The sequence below is a fragment of the Phyllobates terribilis genome, unplaced genomic scaffold (genome assembly GCF_046119375.1).
Source record: "Phyllobates terribilis strain yellow unplaced genomic scaffold, ASM4611937v1 Scaffold_1__5_contigs__length_1240528914, whole genome shotgun sequence".
In the NCBI taxonomy this organism is placed as follows: Eukaryota; Metazoa; Chordata; class Amphibia; order Anura; family Dendrobatidae; genus Phyllobates; species Phyllobates terribilis.
The window spans coordinates 718,491,038-718,516,134 of record NW_027362761.1 but is presented as its reverse complement, the minus strand read 5'-3'; the positions used below and the strand labels follow the sequence as shown (position 1 = coordinate 718,516,134).

The following is a 25,097-nucleotide window of genomic DNA, read 5'->3' as shown; positions in this document are numbered from 1 at the left end:
CTCCTAAAATAATAAATTGAGTACATTAATGCAATGCAGGATGTGCTGTAAATGTTTTCATAAGAATTTTGGAAAGTTATGAAATGTCCTATAAATGTCTGTTCTATTCCTGATCTAAGGATTTAGGATTTTAGTTGAGATGAGTCTGTGCTGCACTTTATGTACATGCTCAGTAGTGAGGCAGAGCTGTGGAATCTGAGTCATGGAGTCGGGAGTCACGGAAATTGAGGAGTCTGAGTCGGTGATTTGGCTTACCAACTCAACTGCCCTGGCTGCATTTTGCTTTGAATAAGTCTCTGAGTTTTCCACATCTTGTCACTGGGATTTTTGCCCATTCCTCAAGGCAAAATGGCTCCAGCTCCTTCAAGTTACATGCTTTCCTTTTGGTGAACAGCAATCTTCCAGTCTGACCACAGATTGTCAGTTGGATAAAGGTCTTGGCTTTGACTAGGCCACTCCAGGACATTTATACATTTCCCCTTAAACCACTCGAGTGTTGCTTTAGTAGTATTCTTTGCATCATTGTCTTGTTGGAAGATGACCCTCCGTCCCAGTCTCAAATCACTGACCGACTAAAACAGGTTTTACTCAAGAATATCCCTGTACTTCGCACCATACATTTTCCCCTCGACTTGACCCATTTTCCCTGTCCCTGCTGCCGAAAAACATTCCCACAGCATGATGCTGCCACCACCATGTTTCACTGTGGGGATGTTGTTCTTGGGGTGATAAGCTGTGTTTGTTTGGCGCCAGACATAGCTTTTTACCTTGGTGACCAAAAAGTTCAATTTTGGTCTCATCTGACCACCGCACCTTCCTCCATACGTTTGGGGAGTCTCCCATATGTCTTATTGTGGTCGTAAGGACAAATACTCCAGTCTCTGCTTGGAAACTCTGCAGCTCCTTCAGGGTCAACTTTTGGTCTCTGTGCTGCCTTTCTAATTAATGCCCTCCTTGCCCGGGCTGAGCGTTTTGATGTTCTTTCCATTTGATGATAATGGATTTGATGGTACTCCGGGGAATCATCAGAGATTGGGTTATTTTTTTATACCTCTAACCCTGACTTGTACTTCTCAACAACTTTGCCCCTGACTTGTTTGGAGATTTACTTGGTCTATATGGTGTTGTTTGGTTAGTGGTGCCTCTTGCTTAATGGTGTTTTCAGCCTCGGTGACATTTCAGAAAACGTGTGTGTGTATACTGACAGACCATGTGACACTTAGATTGCACACTTTGCTGTAATGTAAGATGCTCCTTTTTTTTGCACCGCGAACATATGCAGCGTCAAAAACTCATTGTGGGAACTTAACCCAAGAAAGTTTCCCAACTTTTTTGGAAATGGTAATGTAAAACAAAACCATGCATTTCCTTTTCTTATATTGATGATACTAATTTTAACTAATGTGTCTTTTTTTTTTTTTTTTCCCCATGTTTGAAGACTAAGCCGTTGCATTTAAAACAGAGTTCCCAAGAAGCTGAGGAGCCAACACTATGAATTATCCTTGTTTCTGTTGTAAACTACCCTTGAAATGCAGATATTGTACCTTGGAGCTTATATCTGAACTTTTTTTTTTCTTTTCTCTTACTTTCTTTGCTTAGATGTTATTTTGCTTAGATTTTTTTTTTTGCCTCTGAGCTTCTATGAATTGATATGAACTTAAATGTTGTTTTTTTTATATCAATAACGTACTGTATATGAGTATTTTTTAGGTGTTATTGTAAACTATTTTGTTGGTTAAAAAAAAAGCCTAATCAAACATTTCTTTATATTCCTACATACATAATGTGTATGATGGTCTGTAAACCTATTCCTGTCTGTCTGGGGTATTGTTGCTATGAGTTTTTATAAAGACAACTATGTATAAATTTTAAAACATTGATTTGAAATACACAATTTTTCATTTTTTTTTTTTCTTCAAAGAAAATGTGCTATCAGATATAGACCTATTGTTAAAATATTTTTAACATAAAAGCTTGCTTTAAAGAATTGTTGGTTATTTTAATTCATGTCACTATACATATTTAAGAAAAAAACATGAAGTCCTGTAGTTTCAATCTAGGCAAATTATTCTGATTTCATACTTCCTGTTCTTTGTATAGATTTTTTTTCAAGCACTTGCTTTTTGTTATAATCCTTCCTGTGATGACATTGAGATGACACCTATGTATGGATAACACAGAATCACACCACAGTACGTGATGGTCACAGCTCGCCTCCTTCTCCTCCCTGCACAGGTCACAAAACATTGGTAGAAAACCTCTCCCACAGAATTCAATGAACATCTTCCATCAATTGCTGCTTTATAGCATATGTTTAAATGCTGACGCAGCTGAGCCAAGATGGCTTTTCCCTTAAATCATGAACAGAAAGAAATAGATCCGTGTTTGAATTGGTAAACAGAAATCAGGCATACATTTCAATTTTAAAGGGTGTTTTTGTGTTATATAAATTAAAGTGTTTATTAAAAAGTTACAATTTTTTATATGTTTTGTTTCAATTCCTCGCCAACTTCAATCGGTCTTTTCCAACTATGACAAAAAAACAAGCTCTCTATGTACAAAGTCCAGTGAGTTGCTCATCACAAGAGGGGGGGTGTTGGACCAGGAGGCTCACATGACCAGCAAGTCACAGCAATGATAAGCTCCTGGTTCTAAAACAATCCTTGATAAGGGAGGCATCACCAAATTCAGTGATTTTAACCCCTACAGCATATGGTCTTCAGTTTACTTAGCAAAAACCTGCTGACAGATTCCCCTTAAGGCTGTTAGTGCTTTTATTAAGACTTCCAGGTTAGTGTATGTGCAAGGTAGAGTTTTACAGGACTGTCAGAGTATCCTAGCCATAACTGCAAGCCTTGTACTGCTCCTCCACAAGCAATATGACCATTAACATTTTTTTATAACTTTTTTTTTTTTTTTTTTTTTGTACCTTGCAAAATCCAATGGTGTATCAACTAGATAACAACATTTCTTTTACTATAGAATATACTATGGAGTGGGGCACAGGAGGCAGCAGCCACCTGCTGCAGCCTACACTGTGCCCTCTATTAAAGACCATGAACATTCACCACGTCCATGGGAGTGGATTGTAGTGAATATTCATGGTCTTTAATAGCGGGCACACAGACTGCAGAGTGGCAGCAGGAGCCGTGCTGCTGGTACAGTGTGTGCGCTATTAACTGAGTGAATGGTCACTGCTCCCCACGCTCACAGTCCCGTGTGGGGAGCAGTGACTATTACGTAACTGAATCTCAGTGTGAGGGCGCATGGCAGTTACGCCATGCGCGGCTCACAGTGAGATCCCTGTCAGCAGCTGAGCAGGACGCAGCGCTGGAGGAGAGAGAGGGGGTGAGTATAATTGTGTTTTTTTGTGTGCAGAGTGATGGGGATCGGGTGCCAAGCATGCCATCATGGAGGGGTGCCATGCATACCAGGAAGAGGGATGAGGGGGGCCATACCTACCAGGATGGAGATGAGGGCCACATATAACAGGATGGAGGGGGGGCATATATACCAGGATGGGGGATATTAACAGAATTGGGGGGGACATTACCCCTATAACAGTGTCAGCAACAGACCCCCCCCCCCCCCCCCCTTCCCCTTAACAGGGCATCATGACCACATTTTTTGCTTACGTTTTTATTTTCCTACTCTAAAACCTAGGTGCGTCTTATAGTCCGAAAAATATGGTAGTATACGAAAGGGTGCAATGATATACCTATACTGGTATGTATAAAAACGGGTGCAATTATATACCTATACTGTTGAATCCCATTAACACTGACTTCTATCTTGTAGGAAAATTGTATCCAGATGCCTTCTGTCAATGGTAACAAACTGTATGGGGCTATAATTGCTTTTCGTTGTATTATGTTGTAACAGTGATCCTAGCCTAAAGTTTCTCTTCCACATAACAGAAACAAAAACAAAAAAAAAAGTCTGGTTTAGAAATATTTGCTCTCTACCCCCCCCCCCCCCTCCCCGAAGCCAGCATATGCATATACAGTGCATTGTGAAAGTATTTAGCCCCCTTAAACTTTTCTACCTTTTGCCACATTTCTGGCTTCAAACATAGATATAAAATTCAAATTTTTGGGGGAAGAATCAACAACAAGTGGGACACAATCGTGAAGTGGAACGAAATTTATTGGATATTTTAAACTTTAACAAATTAAAAACTGAAAAGTGGGGCGTGCAATATTATTCGGCCCCCTTGAGTTAACTTTTGTAGCGCCACCTTTTGCTGCGATTACAGCTGCAAGTCGCTTGGGGTATGTCTCTATCAGTTTTGCACATCAAGAGGCTGAAATTCTTGCCCATTCTAACTTGCAAAACAACTTGAACTCAGTGAGGTTGGATGGAGGACGTTTATGAACAGCAGTTTTCAGCTCTTTCCACAGATTCTTGATTGGATTCAGGCCTTGGCTTTGACTTGGCCATTCTAACACCTGGATACGTTTATTTTTGAACCATTCCATTGTAGATTTTGCTTTGTTTGGGATCATTGTCTTGTTGGAAGCTAAATCTCCGTCCCAGTCTCAGATCTTTTGCAGACTCCAACAGGTTTTCTTCCAGAATGGTCCTGTATTTGGCTCCGTCCATCTTCCCATCAATTTTAACCATCTTCCCTGTCCCTGCTGAAGAAAAGCGGGCCCAAACCATGATGCTGCCACCACCATATTTGACAGTGGGGATGGTGTTTTGAGGGTGATGAGCGGTGTTGCTTTTACGCCAAACATATTGTTTTGCATTGTGGCCAAAAAGTTCGATTTTGGTTTCATCTGACCAGTGCACCTTATTCCACATGTTTGGTATGTCTCCCAGGTGGCTTGTGGCAAACTTCAAACGAGACTTTTTATGGATATCTTTGAGAAATGGCTTTCTTCTTGCCACTCTTCCATAAAGGCCAGATTTGTGCAGAGTATGACTGATTGTTGTCCTATGGACAGACTCTCCCACCTCAGCTGTAGATCTCTGCAGTTCATCCAGAGTGATCATGGGCCTTTTGGCTGCTTCTCTGATTAGTCTTCTCCTTGTTCGAGATGAAAGTTTAGAGGGACGGCCGGGTCATGGTAGATTTGCAGTGGTCTGATACTCCTTCTATTTCAATATGATCGCTTGCACAGTGCTCCTTGAGATGTTTAAAATTGGGAAATCTTTTTGTATCCAAATACGGCTTTAAAGTTTGCCACAACAGTCTCTCGGACCTGCCTGGTGTGTTCCTTGGTCTTCATGATGCTCTCTGCACTTGAAACAGAACCCTGAGACTATCACAGAGCAGGTGCATTTATACGGAGACTTGATTACACACAGGTGGATTCTATTTATCATTACCAGTCATTTAGGACAACATTGGATCCTTCAGAGATCCTCACTGAACTTCTGGAGTGAGTTTGCTGCACTGAAAGTAAAGGGGCCGAATAATATTGCACGCCCCACTTTTCAGTTTTTAATTTGTTAAAAAAGTTTAAAATATCCAATAAATTTCCTTCCACTTCACGATTGTGTCCCACTTGTTGTTGATTCTTCCCCCAAAAATTAGAATTTTATATCATTATGTTTGAAGCCAGAAATGTGGCAAAAGGTAGAAAAGTTCAAGGGGGCCAAATACTTTCACAATGCACTGTACCTTGTGTATGGGTGTTTGCTGACTTTCCTCAGACTTCAAATGTCAAAGTACAAAGAAGGAATGGGCAATGATCCTTTGTTTTTCCAAAAGGCAAGTTTTTCCCCAGAGGTGTCCAGCAGCAGCAGCTTATTGTATCTTCCGGACTCTCCTCCCCACCCATATAAATGCACACTAATTTCGAGTAGCAAGCTCTTCAACCAGTTTTTGACTTTTTTAAAGGCGTAAAAGGCAAGTAGATTGAGCGGTCCTGCTTCAGTGTCTCTGGTCCGAGCATTAAAGGACAGAGGTGACAAGAAATGAGATCACTCTGCTTGAAGATGCAGGACAGCTGTGCGGTCTGTGCATGTAGGGTACAGCTTGTGTGGATGTAACTGACTTCAGGGTCACCCTGTGAGTTCTCCACTGACATTTACATGTAGCCCTGTAATATAAATGTTTATGAAAGCTTTTTTTGGGGGTGGGGGGGGATTAAAAATGAACACCCTTTTAAAATGGCAACTGATGCATCTCAGAATGTGATCATAAACTGTCACTTGCTTAGTGTATATTGAACTCGTGAATATTTCCCGATACTAGTGTGTGATTTTTGCCATATATTTGGCTGATGGCATTTTAATTTTCAGTGTTTTGCAAAGTGTAAGATACTGATCTTCTTTAAAACCAGTGTCTGTAGTCAGATACTGAGCTACAATTACCCGAATTTTGAATGTCATGTGGCAAATGCCAACAAAGTTGGAGATCTACCCAAATATTCTCTCCACCCCACATGTTCGTTACTCTAAGAATTCTCTTCAGATACACACTTCTATAAGTCTTTTGTTGCACTGTAGTATGTGACATCATAGGTTTATTTTAAGGGCATGTCCAACATAAAAATGAATTCAGATGTGTTTTAAAAAAAGGCTATAATATTTTCTAATATATTTGCCCTGGTCTCAAGATATGTTCTGCTCCCAGCAGCTCCACTTCTGACTTGTGCTTGAAACAGAAGTGAGTCCTCATGCTGTGAGGAGGAGGAGGCTGGCTAGCGGGCTCATTGTAAGAATTACTTGCCCAGCCTTTCAGGCAGTATATGATTTCATTTTCTAATTGTTACTGTATAGCAATGTGTATATAACAGTGAACTGCTATTTTAGATTAATAAAGGCCACTTCTAGAAGTACATTTTCTGAGATTTTCATTCTTTATACTCTAATTAATAAAAATATATATATATATATATATATATATATATATAATATTTGTATGTATGCAGAAAAAGCACTTGTCTGTTCTTATTGGGGAGTGCATTAGGAAACGGAGCAAGACGAGGAATGAATCATTTTTTTTTTAACAATATAATTTAATTCTAGAGTTTTCAGATAGACATAACAGACCTATATTTTCTACACCTTTTACTGATGCAATTTGTTGCTCCATGACTTGACAAATTGCTATGTAGTACTTCATATGCAAATGATGCTTTGGAGTATTTGGACATCCCCCAGAGCACTTAAAGGGGTGGTTGGGAGGTCAAAGAAATTTTAATCTAAATCCCTATCTATTTGATGCCATAATCCAAACTAATGTTTAATATGCTTGCATTAAAAATTCCCTTCTGTTCCCCAATTCCACGGGCTTACAGCTTTTGTATTTTGTTTACCTGTTTCCTGTGTGGTGATGCTTTGTTTGAGTATCCCAACATGCACTGGGATTCTCCAAATAAGCATCATCAGACCAGGGGGCAGAGGAAGTGGTCACTGTCACAGCCTCTGTCGTCTCCCTGAAACGACATGACTCTCCTTTCAGGGGTGGGGCTAGTCCCTGTGTGATGTGCACAATCGCAGTGTGTCCTGTGTTTCCAGCTTTCAGTTTTACTGAAAACTTGTGAATCCTCACATTGCATGCACTGGTTACTGTGAGAATTCTTCGGTGTCAGGATCGGTGGTCATGTAACCGCAAGTATTTGATATGTATTCTCCCGGCCCAAATCTGTCTAGATGGGCATTGCCTCACTCAATACACTTGCATTGAGTGAGGCAGGCTGGAAACAGTCTAGTCGGATTGTGGCCGGGAGTATACACATCGCATACTTGCAGTCATATGTCCGCTGTGCCCAGCACAGTATGTGCGGTAGAAGGTATCACAAGTCTGCAATCACACAGTGACTGCAGACTTGTCGTTTTACATCGTATAACCCCTTTAAAGATACTTGAAGGTTTTACCATATAGTATGTGTTTAAAGTTATGTTTCTCCTCGTTTCCTTTCTTTTCAGTTTTTAAAATGGTCCAATGTTTTTTTGTTTTTTTTTAATATATAGGGCATGGTTTCCCAGTGGCAATGTTATGTCTAGTGTGTACTGTATATATAACACAACACTTTTGTTTTTGCTCCCATTTTTTATGAGCTGAACTCAGATCTAAGACTTTTTCTACATAAAAGACCTTGTTCACAAATTTGTCTAAATCGGTGCTAGTGGCTGTGCGAAGTTCTTGCCTGGCCAGCATACTCGCCGGACATGTCACCCAATGAGCATGTTTGGGATGCTCTGGATCAGCATATACAACAACGTGTTCAAGTTCCTGCCGATATCCAGCAACTTCGCACAGCCATTGAAGAGGAGTGGACCAACATTTCACAGGCCATAATCAACAACCTGATGAACTCTACACGAAGAAGTGTTGCACTGCGTGACGCAAATGGTGGTCACATCAGATACTGACTGGCTAATCAAGTTCCCTTAATCAAACTGGCCTCCGCCCCTGTATCTACCAACATATGTGGGGCGTGGCCAGCATGTCAGTCACTTTTATCTGTCTCCCTCCATCGATACTCCATTTCAGATGAAGACATCTTATTAGGAGAAAATGATGCCCCCTTCTGTTGGGCTTTGAATTCCTGTATCAAGGATTTAACTTCATCATAAAGATCCTCAAACCCCGGTGCTGTGGGCTTTGCTGGCGACGAGGAGGGAGTGGGCCCTCTCTCTCCCCATGTCCTGCCCGGCCCCTGCTGTGGGGATTCAGAATCTTTTACTGTAACCTTTCTATTATGTGAAACCCCTGACTTTTTAATAAGTCCTTTCTTTAGATACAATTTCCACATCTCGTCAGTACCAATCCCGTCTATTTTATCCCTGTGGACACCATCCTTTATCAGGGCCATAAACATATCTTTCCAGGTAATGCGGGATCTAGGATTGTAGTTACTTTTGACATTGTCACGCTGCTCTCCAGAGGGAAAATTACCCTTTTGTTTGGGACCCCAATCTCCCAGATCACCTAACTGTCTAATTGTCTCCAATGTATTGGTGATAGTTTTCCCAGTCTGATTTATCATTAGTGTCATCATGATATGCTTATAGGCTGGAGGGGCATTTCTAATGATACGATTTCTAATAGATACACTTACAATAACTTGCATGTAATCGTCATATGTATTTGCTGAAATAGCATTTTTCATGACCTCCTCCTTCAATCTCTGAGCACAATCTTTCAATGTAAACCATGGTTTTTCATTTGGTGGCCAATCTGCCTCTGATGGGCATTTATGCTGCAATGCCATGGCCACAACATCAAGCATACTACACACCACATGTGGCTGCTGAATTGTCAAGGTACGGAAGGCCTCCTTCACTACAGGTTCATGACTGAGTTGGACAAATTTTGAGCCATCCACTGCATCCACCTGCACTCCATGAGCCCCCATCTCCCATAATCTGACAGCCCAAGCTACCAAAGATTCATTTGGCTTTTGAGAAAAGCGATCATGAAGGTCATTAAGCTCCTGCTGACTGTAATCCTCTACTGCATTCTTATTCTGTTTACCTACAGCAGTCTCTACCATCCGTCTCGGATATATAGGATGAACTTTCACTGGGTTAAGAGGAGGATCAATTTCTCTTTTTCCATTGAAATATTCATCCTCAGTCTCTGGATCGGTGATGTTTTCGGAGTCAGTTGAATCCCATACATCCCCATCCCACTGATCAGGGCTCCACCCTATCCCTGCTTTGGTTATGGCCAAAGCTACTTTCTTTTTATTAACCTTCCCTCGCCTCCTTTTGTATTTATACTGCGCTACACATACAGCAGCCTTTTCTGCAACATGCTGATATCCATCACATCTGTCCATTAATAACTTATTCTGACACTGTGCTATAACCAATGCATTCTGGGCCTCACACAACTGTCTTTCCAATTCCTGAACTTTTGTTAATATACGTATTCTTTCCTCATGCTGTTTTCTATATGCATACAGCAGGATCCATCCACGCCTGCCAACAGCGCCCAACTCTTTACCTTTTTCTACTTTCACTTTCTGCAAGCATGAAACCACATCATCAGGTTCAGCATCATTCAAACATTTGTCCCACGCTTCACTCAAACCAGCACTGTGGGACCATTTGGTTGCCAAAATATAATAGGGAGTCTGTTCCCAACCTGGAATCTCAACAGACTCACTTACACCTACCTTTCTCTTAAAGAAAGGCATGTTTTACGCAATATAACAATATCACTCTATCACACCTTATCACACAGAGTCCTTATCAATTCAAAATGATTGTAATTTTTAACAAAAAAGAACTTCTGAGCCTTCTGCGTATCCTGCCGACTACGCCAAATGTTTTGCCAAGTTTTTAGCAATAAGGTTCGGATACGGCTTTAAAGAAGGCAACCCTTTGCGATATAACGCAATTTTATTTATAATAGTTGATTTAAAAGGTAAAATACATAATTAAAGGAATAGTATGATATGATGATATTGCATACACTTTTGTATATGTTATAATACAAAGGTTAAGTAGATATATATATATATATATACTCACTTCGTCACCAAGGAGCTTTTAAACATCATCCGTCTGGAACATCAGAGAAGCAATTTCACCAAGACAGAGGAACCCCTGGAAGTCTTCACAACACTGCATGGGCAGGTACATATAACACTACACATCAGTGCAAGTATAACTTATGGCTTCTGTCTGTATCATGATTCCAGTGACTTTTATAAGGCTTAGACAATGGAAGCATAAAACTGGTTAATGTTTATAAGTATGTGTCGTCGATAATACAGAATTGGCCAGGTTCTGTAATCTCGAGAAGTTTATCCATAAACATTGTTTTAGACAATAGATCTGTGTATTTCTTATGGAACATAATGGTAAGTGTGCACACATTATCTGAATCAGTATTTTGGTTACAATAACACTATTTGTCAAAGCAAATATAACACTGGTCACTTGTGTACAAATCAGGATAATGAATCTTTGAAACACACAACTTCATAGACCATAGAACAATTAACATTGTCTTACTGCATTGACACATACTGTAGCAAACACTTTGTGGATAGCATGCATCAAGGACAGTTCATGTGAAAGAACTACTTTATCAGTATCAGAGTGTATCAATATTATACTGCAGTATATTGCAATATTATAGTCCTTGGATTCAGACAACCATATTTGCAATACATTCCACACTTGGTCTAATGACGACACTTTATCAAAGCATATAAACAATATGTTACAATATGTAGGCTATAAGATATCCATATTTTTATTAGCAATACAACTTTGTGCCAGACAACGGCTGTACTTGAGTTTTCCTGTGATGTGGTTTATAAGAACTGAAATAAACCAGCTCGACTTTAAATAGAAACAGTTCCTGTCATACCTCAGATCGCTCCCAAGTGAGTAGCATTGTTACATTTGATGTTAGAAGAGCGGGCAGCGTTCCCAGGGAACACGTGTGACTTCTACAGAAGTACAGCATGTCATGGTTGAAGGCTATGGGCAGCACGGAGGCTCAGTGGTTAGCACTGCAGTTTTGCAGCTCTGGGGTCCTGGGTTCAAATCCCACCAAGGACAACATTTGCAAGGAGTTTGTATGTTCTCCCCGTGTTTGCATGAGTTTTCGCTGGTTTCCTCCCACACTCCAAAGACATACTGATAGGGAATGTACATTGTGAGCCCCAATAGGGACAGTGCCCATAATGTCTGTAAATTGTCTGAATTGTAAAGCGCTGCAGAATATGTTGGCGCTATATAAATAAAAAGATTATTCGCTACAGTTGAAACCAGAAGTTTACATACACTATATAAAAAGACACATCTGCATGTTTTTCTCAATATCTGACATGAAATCAGAACAAACCTTTCCCATTTTAGGTCAATAAGGATTACCATAATGTTTAATATTTGCCAAATGCCAGAATAATGAGAGAGAGAGAGAATGTTTTAAGGCATTTTTATTACTTTCTGCAAAGTCAAAAGTTTACATACACTAAGATTACTATGCCTTTAAACAATTCTGGACTGCCCATATGATGATGTCACGTGTTTGGAAGCTTGTGATTTGTGGTTTTGTGGCAACCTCTGAGTTAAGTAGAGACACACCTGTAGATGTATTTTAACCCTTTAAGGACCTTGGGATTTTCCGTTTTTGCATTTTCGTTTTTTGCTCCCCTTGTTCCCAGAACCGTAGCGTTTTTATTTTTCGGTCAATATGGCCATGTGAGGGCTTATTTTTTGCGGGACAAATTGTACTTTTGAACAACATTACGAGTTTTACCATATCGTGTATGGGAAAACGGGAAAAGAAATTTCAAGTGCGGTGAAATTGCAAACAAAGTGCAATACAACAGTTGTTTTTTTTTCTCTTTTTTACCACGTTCACTGAATGCTAAAACTGACCTGCCATTATTATTCTCCAGGTCATTACGAGTTCGAAGATACCAAACATGTATAGGTAAAGTTTGGTATTTAAAAAAACAAAACAAAAAAACCCGCCATTTTCCGAGACCTGTAGCTTCTCCATTTTTCGGGATCTGGGGCCGGGTGAGGGCTTATTTTTTGCGCACTGAGCTGACGTTTTTATTGATACCATTTTGGGGTAGATCTGATGTTTTGATCGCCCTGCACTGGTGCGGTGACCAAAAAACGTAATTCTGGTGTTTAGAATTTTTTTCTCGTTATGCCGTTTACCGATCGGATTAATTATTTTTTCATATTGATAGATCGGGCGATTCTGAACGTGGCGATACCAAATATGTGTTTTTTTTGTTTTTTTTTATTTTGAATGGGGCAAAAGGGGGGTGATTTAAACTTTTATATTTTTTAATATTTTTAAAAACATTTTTTTTTACACTTTCTGCATGCTTCAATAGTCTCCATAGGAGACTAGAAGCAGCAGTTGTCTGATTGCTTCTACTGCATACAGGCGACGAGCAGATCGCCTGTATGCAGTAGAAATGCTCATGTGCTATGAGCGCCGACCACTAGGTGTCACTAATAGCAATATTTAGATGACAACCACAGGGGTCTGCTGCAGACCCCGGGTTGTCAAGCCCACGCATCGGTGACCCGCAATCATGTGACGGGGTCACCGATGGGCGGGGCTAATGCCGCACTTCCGGCGCGGCGATGTGAAATGCAGCTGTCAGAACTGCCAGAAATGTACGAATGGGAAGCCTTTAGACAGTTGTGGGATAAGGAGGCATATAGACCTTTGGCCTCTAATCCCCAATCTAGTTTTTCCAGGGATATTTTTCTTATTTTGGATGATGCCCTATCGCAGGGCATTATTCCAAAAAAGGTTTTTGATGGACTGATGGTCGAACACCCTGTCATTCCGACATTTTATTTACTGCCGAAGGTCCACAAAGACCCAACGAATCCACCGGGACGTCCTATTGTCTCTGGCATAGGAGGGCTGTGTGACCCTATTTGTAAATTTATTGAGTACTATTTGCATCCCCTAGTGGAGACGCTGCCCTCCTATGTCAGAGACACTACTGACATCCTGAGACGGTTGGATGGTCTTTCAATGGAGTCGGATATGTTACTTGTGACTGCGGATGTGGAGTCGCTCTATACATGTATTCGACACCAGCAAAGCTTAAAGGCAGTGGAATTCTACCTTACCACGAGCAATTTGGATACGTCCTTATGCACCTTGATTTTGGAATTATTGCGGTTCATTTTAACTCACAATTTTATTTTTAAGGATAGGTTTTTCATTCAGACGAGAGGCACTGCGATGGGCACGGCGTGTGCTCCATCCTACGCAAATCTTTCTCGGGTACTGGGAGAGGGAGGTTTTCGGGGTGACGCTTGCGCCTCGTCCCAGGCGCAGTGCTGGTATCGCTACATTGATGATTTGTTCATCATTAGGCAAGGTAGCACTGATGATCTTCGTTCTTTTATGGCCGGTCTGAATGATAACCAATTTAACATCAAATTGACCTATAAGGCTGATGTGAGACAGATTGACTTTTTAGATATACAAATCATGGTGCATACGGACGAAAAAATTGTTACTGACGTCTTTCGTAAAGAGACGTCAGTTAATGCCTTACTCCATGCCACTTCTGCCCATACACCATCTACCATAAGGGCCATCCCGGAAGGCCAGTTTTTGAGAATGTGATGCATATGTTCCACTGATGAGATGTTTGAACATCAAGCTGAGGACCTACAGGCAAGATTAATTGCAAGAGGTTACAGCAAGAGATGTATAAAAAGAGGGTACAACCGGGCCAGGAACAGCAATCGGATACAACTATTGACGGGTCCTGTTGCTAGTAAGAAAAATATGAAAACGGCATTTAATCCGGTTGTTGGGTTCATCTCAACATTTAATAACCAGTGGGAGGGTATGCGTCGCATTCTTGAGAAACATTGGTCGATCTTGAAAACTGAACCGATCATTGGTACAAGCCTGCCTGATCGGCCCGTTATGACGGCAAGAAGGAGTAGAAACATTAAAGACTTAATTGTGCGGAGCCATTATGTTACACAACCTCCAACTTTGTCCTTTGATGTGGGTAGGCAGAGATGGGGGTGCTTTCCCTGAGGCTCATATCTGGGCTGTCGCAATATAGTTCGGGCGACGACCTTTTTGGCGGCCGATGGGAAACGGGAGTACAAGATCCTCAAGTACATTTCATGCAGTATAGTATCAAGTAATATATTATGCAACATGCCTTTGTGGCATGGTGTATATAGGGTTGACATTGCGTGAATTACGGGTACGCACGAGGGAAGTACGCACGAGGGAACATGTTAGAGACATATGTACGGCAGCTAATGCGACTGATATCTCATCCCTTAAAACTATCCCTCTTCACTTCAGACTGTGCCATGGCTCCGATCCGGATGGTTTTAGGGTCAGAGAAATTGACCGCCTACACATGGGTGCCCGTGGAGCTGACCATAAACGAGCATTGGCACGTCTGGAATGTAGGTGGATAGTGAAATTGGGGACAATGACTCCCAATGGTTTAAATGAAAAGCTAACTTTTTTCTTATAAGACCTATATATATCTAATAAATCTCTTTGGCATATCTGTCCTCAGACAGAGTATTTCTATCATCATTCTGAGAAAAAAACTCTGGATTTTAATATTTTTTTATTTTATTATTAACTGTGTGTTTCTTTGGTTTTATTTTCAGTAGTTTGTCTTTACCCTGATGAATATTGCGTATTATTTGGCTTAGATGTGCGCCCTCTTCCTCTTGAACATCTCATACAATCAACGTCTACAAACGGCAGTTCCAGAAATGACCATATTTTCATTTGGCTATTATTGTATAAAAACATATATCTGTTATTAATTTAATGTTACTTTATATACACTAGGTATTTATGTATGGTGTTAATAATTTGGATACTTTTATCTGAACTTATTGGGCTAATACATCTATATATGCTGAATGTTCATTGATTGATGGAACTTTTTCTCTTGAATTGCAGATGGGATTGGTAGTGTATACTGTATCTGCCTTTGAAATTACATAGCATAGGAGGTAGATCTGATCATCCTATCCCTGTTGTGCCACTTCTTAGTGGTGTACATGTTACATTTATCTATTTGCAGATCCGTTGGGTGCACATGTGCGGGCGGACTGGCTTTGATCCCCGCTGCCTCGGGCATCTGAATGAAGCCGTGCGTTCCACATGACGTCACAGGAAGTAATCCTTCCTGGAATGCACGGCGGTCAAGATCCGCCGGAGGTGACGGGTGTATCACCTGTTATTCCGCCCACATGCGCCCATTGGATGCGGCGCTGCTCATCATTAGCCACACCTGGACTTAACATGAGGGTATATATACGCAGACTGACACAGTTGATATCTAGGTCCCTTGAAGAAGCAAGGTATGCGAAATGCGCATCTGGGCAGTTTGACTTACAGGACGAATTTACTTTCTCATGGGTAAGCATGGTTTTGTTTTAGGGCAGGTTCGGCTTCCATTCTATTGATAGTCCATCACTATCATCTGGTTTACATATATGCACTTGCCACTTTAGTTTAGGATGGGACAATATTGTTACCACGCTATTTATATCATGCTATGGAACAGGGATTATAGAAAGTGCAGGACATTGTTCTGAACACTTCATCTTTTGAGGAGATGTTATAACTTTAATCAGTGACTACTCATTAACAAAAAAAAGTTGAAGAAACCAGCTTCCAAAAGTGCAAATATTTATTGAAGCAAATCCACGCAGTTTAAAAATTTCCAAATTACATCGGGGAATCTCACATGGAAAAAACGCAACGCGTTTCGAACACAGAGCTGTGTTCTTTGTCAAAGCTAACATGCATATGACACTCTATAGTATTATATCCAATAACAACCAATCAGATCGATATGCTTGGTCACATGAGAGTGTGAATAGGGTGCATAATTAGTGTGAGCTTTATTTAAGCAATTGGAAAAACTCATGCTAAATGAAACCAAAGTCTGGTGGGATCAGACTACTCTGTCGAACTACATGCACAAAAATATGATCCCTAGAGGTTTAAGAATCAAAAAAATACCCACAACTATTTACTCTGAGGAATTTGTTGTGAACTGGAATCAGCTCCTTTCAGACTGCTCCTTGAATCTGATGAGGCTCATTATCAAACATGAGGAGTCAAAACTCACTGAATTACAAAAAGAGATTGAAGCCACACACAATAAATTGGAGCAATACAAAATTAACCCTGATTATCAGACTTATAATGATCGCATACAACAAGCAGTTTCCAGATTAGAAACCACTATTATGACACGGAAAAAGTCTAAATTCCAAAGGGATAAAATGGATTATTCACAACAACAGGTGTATGATTTGGGTAGGTGGGCACGCACCTCCCAATCACCTAAGTCCTTTCTAAAAAAGAAAAATAATCAGTCTAATACGCCATCTGATTTCCACGTCAGTTTTAGTTCCTCTGACCAAGAGTCAATAGACAGTAATGTCACAGACACAGAAACTCGGGAGAATCTCACTTATTATCGCAAGCCCAAATATTACAAGAGCCACAAACAGACAAAAAACGGAAAAGGAGGGGAGGACGCAAACACAGCAAACCCCCCAGGCATGACAACTCGCCGAAAGAAATATTTCTAACATCACATAAATCCAATGTTCTGAATTTGTCAAAACAAGTTTTAACTCAGAAACAAGATGAAGTTCTTTCACTTGGCTTGAATTTTGTACCAGACCGTAATTTCAACCTTTTCTCCACTCTATTGGATCTGAATAGATTCATACGGAATCTTACTATAAAAAAACACTTTACAACAGAGGATAATGAGCAACCTGAACTCCCTCAAATTACTGTCAATGAATACAGAGACTTGAATTTCAAGGAACAGATGTCTTTATTGCATTTGCAGGATCTTCAGAATCCTTTGGAACCGGCTTCTATTCAAACCTCGATGTCTACTTCGTTCAAAACCAGAAATCCTTCTTTTTATCCCTTACAAACACGGGTGGACTGTATGGATCGCTTCCAGGACACAATAGAAAGAGAGCTCAAATCGCTGGCACAGGATGTCAAGCATCATGGTTCCCACCATAACTTATCATCTTTACACTATCAAGCATTGCAGGAATTGAGAAATATGCCACATATTGTTATACGTATGGTTGATAAGGGGGGCTTAGTAGTTGTGCTGGACACTGACACATATAGATCCCAGGTTGCATCTTTATTGGAGGACTCATCCACATATCGTAAATTAAGGTGTGATCCGATTGTAGATATTAAAAAACAAACCTATGAAATTGTAAGTGACGGTTATATGTTGGGTGTATTATCTAAAAACCAAAGAGATTACCTTTTGGTAGATTTTCCAATCACCCCTATTATGCATGCATTGCCCAAAGTACATAAGGGAGTCAGCCCACCCCCTATGAGGCCCATCATCTCGGGCATGGGATCAGTCACTGAACGATTAAGTGAGTGGGTTGACTCGCTTTTGCAACCATTATCACAACGAACAGCTGGTTTTCTCAAAGATACTGGAGATGTATTGGGACAACTTTCTAATATAGTTTGGAGACAAGATTTTGCATGGATTGCTTGTGACGCAACGGCATTATATACCTCAATCCCCCGAGAAATTGCAGTGGAAGCACTCTCATATCATCTGAAAAAATATAGTGATTATACGGAAGACCTATGTACATTTATTATACAAGTGGTCAATTTTCTTATGACATGTAATTATTTTTCTTTTGATGGCCAATATTATTTACAATCGAGAGGCGTGTCAATGGGTGCTAAACACTCTCCATCATTAGCCAATCTAGTTATGGCCTATTGGGAGGAAGGTTATCTTTACAGTACTGATAATCCTTTTACCAAACACCTGGTTTGGTATGGCAGGTACATAGATGACCTACTGTTCGTTTGGTCAGGCGATGTGTCTGCCATACCCGACTTTGTGCAATATTTAGATGTCAATCATTGCAATCTGACATTTACGCATAGGGTTGAAATTTCTGCCATTTAATTTTTGGATTTGAATTTGCGGGGCATTCCAGATCAACACATATTGACTAGTACTTACTGTAAACCACAGTCTGGAAATACTATTTTGCATGCAAGTAGTAGTCATCCGCCCCATACTATCAAAGCATTACCTGTGGGTGAATTTACACGTGTTGCAAGGAACTGCAATGATGAAAGCACTCTATCTACAGAACTTACACATACATGGTCCAAACTTTCAGAAAGGGGGTATCCTAAATGGACCCTGAGTAGAGCCAAACATATAATCAAACACAAGAGACACCAAAATTTGGGACCACGTATTGTTCACAATAATTCTAATAGACTAGTCCTGTCATTGCAGTATAGCCCTCAGTTTAATATAATCAAATCTATTTTTTTCAAACACATATCCATTTTGTATGAGGATGCAACTTTATCTAAAATTTTACAATCCAATTGCTCTGTAGTAGCAAGGAGAGGTGTCACTATTGGTAACATCGTTTCACCGTCTTTTTTCTCCTCTAATAATTTAAAAAGTAATACTTGGCTAAATTACTCTGGTTTCTATAAGTGTGGCCAAAATAGATGTCGGACATGCAAATATACATCAGCTACCAAAGAATTTTTCAATTATAACCACACAGAAACTTTCAAAATCAAAGGACACATAAATTGTAACAGCACAAATGTGGTTTATATAATTCTATGCAAAATTTGTGATCTTATATATGTGGGTTGCACAACAAGAAATCTTAAAGTTCGCATTTCAGAACATTTAACTGATATATCTTCTCTTTCTAGTACCAACCGTAATATTTCACATGCCTCTAGGCATTTTATTCAATTTCACCAGAGATCGTGCAGTTCTCTACAGGTCATTGGTATAGAGAGGGTTAAACCTGCATGCCGAGGAGGAGATTCCAGACACCGTTTACTCACCAGAGAAGCATTCTGGATTTACAACCTTGGATCCCGTTTCCCAGACGGACTCAATGCACGCCGTGAAATCATGTTTCATTATTGATTCTACTTCATGTTTCTGTCAGTTTATTTTATTTATTTCATGTAACATTCTATGTTAAAATGAATTTTATCTCTTTTTTTGTTCTTTCTCTCCATAATGGTTTTATTGTTTTTTCCATTTTATGTGATTGGCTCACACTAATTATGCACCCTATTCACACTCTCATGTGACCAAGCATATCGATCTGATTGGTTGTTATTGGATATAATACTATAGAGTGTCATATGCATGTTAGCTTTGACAAAGAACACAGCTCTGTGTTCGAAACGCGTTGCGTTTTTTCCATGTGAGATTCCCCGATGTAATTTGGAAATTTTTAAACTGCGTGGATTTGCTTCAATAAATATTTGCACTTTTGGAAGCTGGTTTCTTCAACTTTTTTTTCATGCAAACACGTGAGGCCACACGTACCCGTGCTTCCTTCCAAAGCCTACAGCAATCAGGTGAGCTGAATCTACTCTCCTCTTTTTTCACTACTCATTAACCCCTTTACCCCCGAGGGTGGTTTGCACGTTAATGACCAGGCCAATTTTTACAATTCTGACCACTGTCACTTTATGAGGTAATTACTCTGGAACGCTTCAACAGATCCCACTGATTTTGAGAATGTTTTTTTGTGACATATTGTACTTCATGATAGTGGTAAAATTTCTTCGATATCACTTGCGTTTATTTGTGAAAAAATCGGAAATTTGGCAAAAATTTTGAAAATTTTGCAATTTTCAAAATGTAAATTTTTATGCCCTTAAATCAAAGAGATATGTCACACGAAATAGTTAAATAACATTTCCCACATGTCTACTTTACATCAGCACAATTTTGGAACAAAAATTTTTTTTTAGTAGGGAGCTATAAGGGTTAAAAGATGACCAGCAATTTCTCATTTTAACAACAAAATTTTACAAAACCAGTTTTTTAGAGACCACATCACATTTGACGTGACTTTGAGGGGCCTTTATGACAGCAATACCCAAAAGTGACACCATTCTAAAAACTGCACCCCTCAAGGTGCTCAAAACCACATTCAAGAAGTTTATTAACCCTTCAGGTGCTTCACAGGAATTTTTGGAATGTGGAAGAAAAAAATTAACATTTAACTTTTTTTACAAAAATGTTACTTTAGACCCAAATTTTTTTATTTTCGCAGGGGTAACAGGAAAAAATGGACCCCAAAATTTGTTGTGCAATTTCCCCTGAGCACGCAGATACTCCATATGTGAGGAAAAAACACTGTTGGGGCGCACGACAGGGTTTGGAAGGGAAGGAGCGCCATTTGACTTTTTGAATGTAAAATTTGCTTGAATAATTAGCGGACACCATGCTGCGTTTGGGGAGCCCCTGATGTGTCTAAACAGTGGAAACCCCCCACAAGTGACCCCATTTAGGAAACTAGACCCCTTAGGGAACTTATCTAGATGTGTGGTGAGCACCTTGAACCCCCAGGTGCTTCACAGAAGTTTATAACATTGAACCGTAAAAATAACATTTTCACATTTTTTTTCAACAAAAATGTTTTTCAGCCTCCAATTTTGCATTTTCACAAGGGTAACAGGTTGCGTTTGGGGAGTCCCTGATGTGCCTAAATAGTGGAAACCACCCCACCCTCCCCCCAGTGACTCCATTTTGGAAGCTACACCCCCCCAGGATTTTATCAAGGTGTATAGTGAACATTTTGAACCCAGAGTTACGACCCAGAATTTGATAACATTAGGTCATCATATTGAATAAGTAGTCATTAGTCTTGAGTGCAAGTGCTCGCTATTTGAGTTTGCATCAGGTACTAGGGTATACACCAAGTATTGCGGGTGCTCAAGTGACATGCTCAAGTCCCTGCCCCGCATGTTTTTTTTATTAGACACCCAAAAAAATACATGCAGGGATCGCTCGTGCATGGCAGGCAATCCCCACAAGGTTTTTTGGCTGTATAACAGCTGCAAAACATTTGGGGAGGAGACTTGAGCATGTCACTCGAGCACCCGCCATACTCGGTGCATACCCAAGCATCCGATGCAAACTCAAGTAGCGAGTACTTGCGCTCACTAGTCGCCATATCGTCGTCATTCTTTTTTCTTTACTTCTGAAAAAATCCCAACCCTAACCCTAGCCTAACCCTAACCTTAGCCTAACCCTAGCCCAACCCTAACCCCAACCCCAACCCTAACCCTAGCACAACCCTAACCCAAAAGTTTATTTTTTACGCCGTTCCTCGTGTGGTATAAGTGATTAGACGACGTTATTCTTTGGGTCGGTGCAATTACAGCGATGCCAGATTCATATCGGGTTTTTATGATTGACAGCTGTCACACACTAAAAGACGCATTTGTTTGCAAAGACTAGTTTTTGCATCGCCATATTTTGAGAGCTATAATTTTTCCATATTTCGGCAGACAGAGTCATGTGATGGCTTGTTTTTTGCAGGACAAGTTGACGTTTTTATCAGTATCATTTTCTGGCAAATGACATTTTTTGATCGCTTTCTATTCCGATTTTTGGGAGGCAGAATAAACAAAAGCCAACAATTCAGGAATTGTTTTTTTGTTTTTTTGCCGTTCTGCGTGTGGTAAAATTGATAAGGTAGCTTTATTCTTCGGGTCAGTACGTTTACAGCTTACCGCATTTTTTTTTTATTTTTTTTTTTTATAAATATTTTGGCGCTTTTACACTATAAGAACTATTTTATAGAAAAAATTTTTTTGCATCGCTTTATTCCGAGAGCTATAACTTTTTTATTTTTCTCTTGTTGGAGCTGTATTGTGGCTTGTTTTTTGAGGGACAAGATGACGTTTTCAGCGGTACCATTTTTATTTACATTCGTCTTTTTGATAGTTTTATTCCATTTTTTGTTTGGCGATATGATGATAGAACATCGTTTTATGTTTCTTTTTTTTTTTTACCGTTTTCACTAAAGGGATTAACTAGTTGGACAGTTTTATAGGTCAGGTCGTTTCGGACGCGGTGATACCAAATATATGTACTTTTATTGGTTTATTTTTATTTTTTTTTTCATAAGATTATTTATTTATGGGTACAATATATATATATTTTTTTTATTTTTTTCATTTTTTTAAAAAATATTTTTACAATTTTTTTTTTCACTTTCTGACATTTTTATTACTTTTACACTTTGTCCAACTATGGGACTTTCACTTTTTGCAGCCTGATTGCCTGCATGGCATAGAGAGCAGCAGCTCCCTATGCCATGCAGCCTGTCAGCGCTGCACAGGGAGAAGTTACTTTGGTCGTGCACTGTGCATGACCAAAGCAACTTCCTGCCTCCTGGTGACCCGGATGTTGTCATGATGACGTCGGGTCACCATGGCAACATCCGGGACCGGATTCAGACGCCGCTGGACGCCGGCAGAGAAGGTAAGTATCGCGCTTACCTCCTCTTGCCACCGGAATGCTGCGATTGATTTCGATCGCAGCATTTCGGTGGTTAATGTGCCGGGAGCGGTGCGGGACCGCTCCCTGCACATAGCACAGGGTGTCAGCTGTGACAATCAGCTGACACCCAGCGGCGATCTCGCCTGCACCGCTTGTGTGCGGGCGAAATTGCCAGGGCGTATTAATACGTATCAGACCCATAAGGCCCAGGGCACAGATACGTACTAATACGCCCTGAGTCAGAAAGGGGTTAATTACTATATCTCTTCACATTCTACCCAATTACCCATGCACTATTGATGTATACATGTTTTCGCTTGTAATTGTCATACAATTTTCTTGTGTTTTCACCGCACAACTTCTGTGTGTATCACTTTTCTACTGAATGAAGGTTTTATTATTGATTTAATAAAAATGATATTTTTAATGGAACAACTTTGATACTCCTCTTTTACATTTGGGGATGTTTGGCTCCAGCTTTTTTTGCATTGGTGAGGTCTATAGTGATGGGAGTGTCCCTTAGCAATTAATCCTTACCCTTATGGCACCAGTAAAATTGTTAATTGTCAGAACTGGTTAACAGCCAGTGGATCGCGATTCCCCCCGCGGCTGTTGCAGGCACATGTCACCTGTAGAAATCAGCTGACATGTGCCCTGTTCAGTGTGCGGGCTAAGCGCCGTAGCCCTCACTGAACCGGGGGTGATGGCCTGGGGTTAATGCACAATAAGGGGTTAATGCACACCTGAAACACACTGCTTCTTTGTGTAGCATCATAGGAAAGTCTAAAGAAATCAGCCAAGATACCAGGAAGAGAATTATGGACTTGCACAAGTCTGGCTCATCCTTGGGTACAATTTCAAGATACCTGAAGGTACCTCGTTCATCTGTACAAACAATTATACGCAAGTACAAACAAGATGGGAATGTCCAGCCATCATATCGCTCAGGAAGAAGACGAGTTTTGTGTCATAAAGATGAACGTGCTTTGGTCCGACATGTGCATATCAACCCAAGGACAAAAGCAAAAGACCTTGTGAAGATGATGGTGAAAGCTGGTAAAATTGTGTTAATAACCACAGTGAAACGAGTACTGTATCAACATGGACTGAAAAGCCACTCTGCCAGGAAGAAGCCATTACTTCAAAACAAACATAAAAAAGCCAGATTAATGTTTGCAAATGCACACAGGAACAAAGACTTTAATTTTTGGAGACATGTCCTGTGGTCTGATGAAACTAAAATTTTACTTTTTGGGCATAATGACCATCATTACATTTGGAGGAAAAAGGGAGAAGCTTGGAAGCTTAAGAACACCATCCCAACTGTGAAACACAAGAGTGGCAGTATCATGTTGTGAGGTTGTTTTGCTGCAGGAGGGACTGGTGCACTTCACAAAATAGATGGCATCGTGAGAAAAGAAGATTATGTGGCAATACTGAAGCAACTTCTCAAGACTTCAGCCAGGAAGTTAAAGCTTGGGCGGAAATGAGTCTTCCAAATGGACAATGACCTGAAGCATACTGCCAAATTGGTAACAAAGCGGCTTAAGGATAACAAAGTCAATGTTTTGGAGTGGCCATCACAAAACCCTGATCTCAGTCCTATTGAAAATTTATGGGCAAAGCTGAAAAGGCAGGTGTGAGCAAGGCGACCTACAACCCTGGATCAGTTACACCAGTTTTGTGAGGAGGAATGGGCCCAAATTCCGACCAACTATTGTGAGAAGCTTGTGGAAGGATATCCCAAACGTTTCACCCAAGTCATTCAATTTAAGGGCAATTGTACCAAATACTAATGAAATGTATGTAAACTTTTGATAAACTTTTAATAAAAATGCCTTAAAACATTCTCTCTCTTTCATTATGCTGGCATTTGGTAAATATTAAAAATTATGGTAATCCTAATTGACCTAAAACGGGAAAGGTTTATTCTGATTTCATGTCAGATATTGAGAAAAACATGCATATGTGTCTTTTTTTATAGTGTATGTAAACTTTTGGTTTCAACTGTATAAGCCAGGGAGCAACGTCAGACAGCATGGAGGACCTGATTAAACACCTGGTGCAAGCCCAGCAACAACAACACCTGGCACAACAGGAGACAAATAATCTGTTTATGCAACAGCAACAATAACAGCAGCAGCAGCAGATTTAAGTACTCAAAGAAGCAGTTCGTAGCATGGCAGCAGCTCCGACTCCAAGGTCAGCTGATGATTTTTCTATCCGGAAGGTGGTGAGGAGAGCTTTGCAGAAAATGATCCTGGGTTATGATATAGAGGTCTTTTTAACCATTTTTGAAAG

The 25,097-nt window shown here is 40.2% G+C and overlaps 1 protein-coding gene across 1 annotated transcript in view; it reads left to right on the top strand.

Moving 5' to 3' along the window:
- Positions 1 to 2,483, top strand: part of HDGFL2 (HDGF like 2) — a 44,897-nt gene extending 42,414 nt beyond the window's left edge. Inside the window, exon 16 of the mRNA XM_073686297.1 lies at positions 1,439 to 2,483. Coding sequence (XP_073542398.1) covers positions 1,439 to 1,443 — 5 coding nt within the window. The 3' untranslated portion in view covers positions 1,444 to 2,483. The remainder of the gene's footprint in view (positions 1 to 1,438) is intronic.
- The last annotated feature ends 22,614 nt before the right edge of the window (positions 2,484 to 25,097 follow it).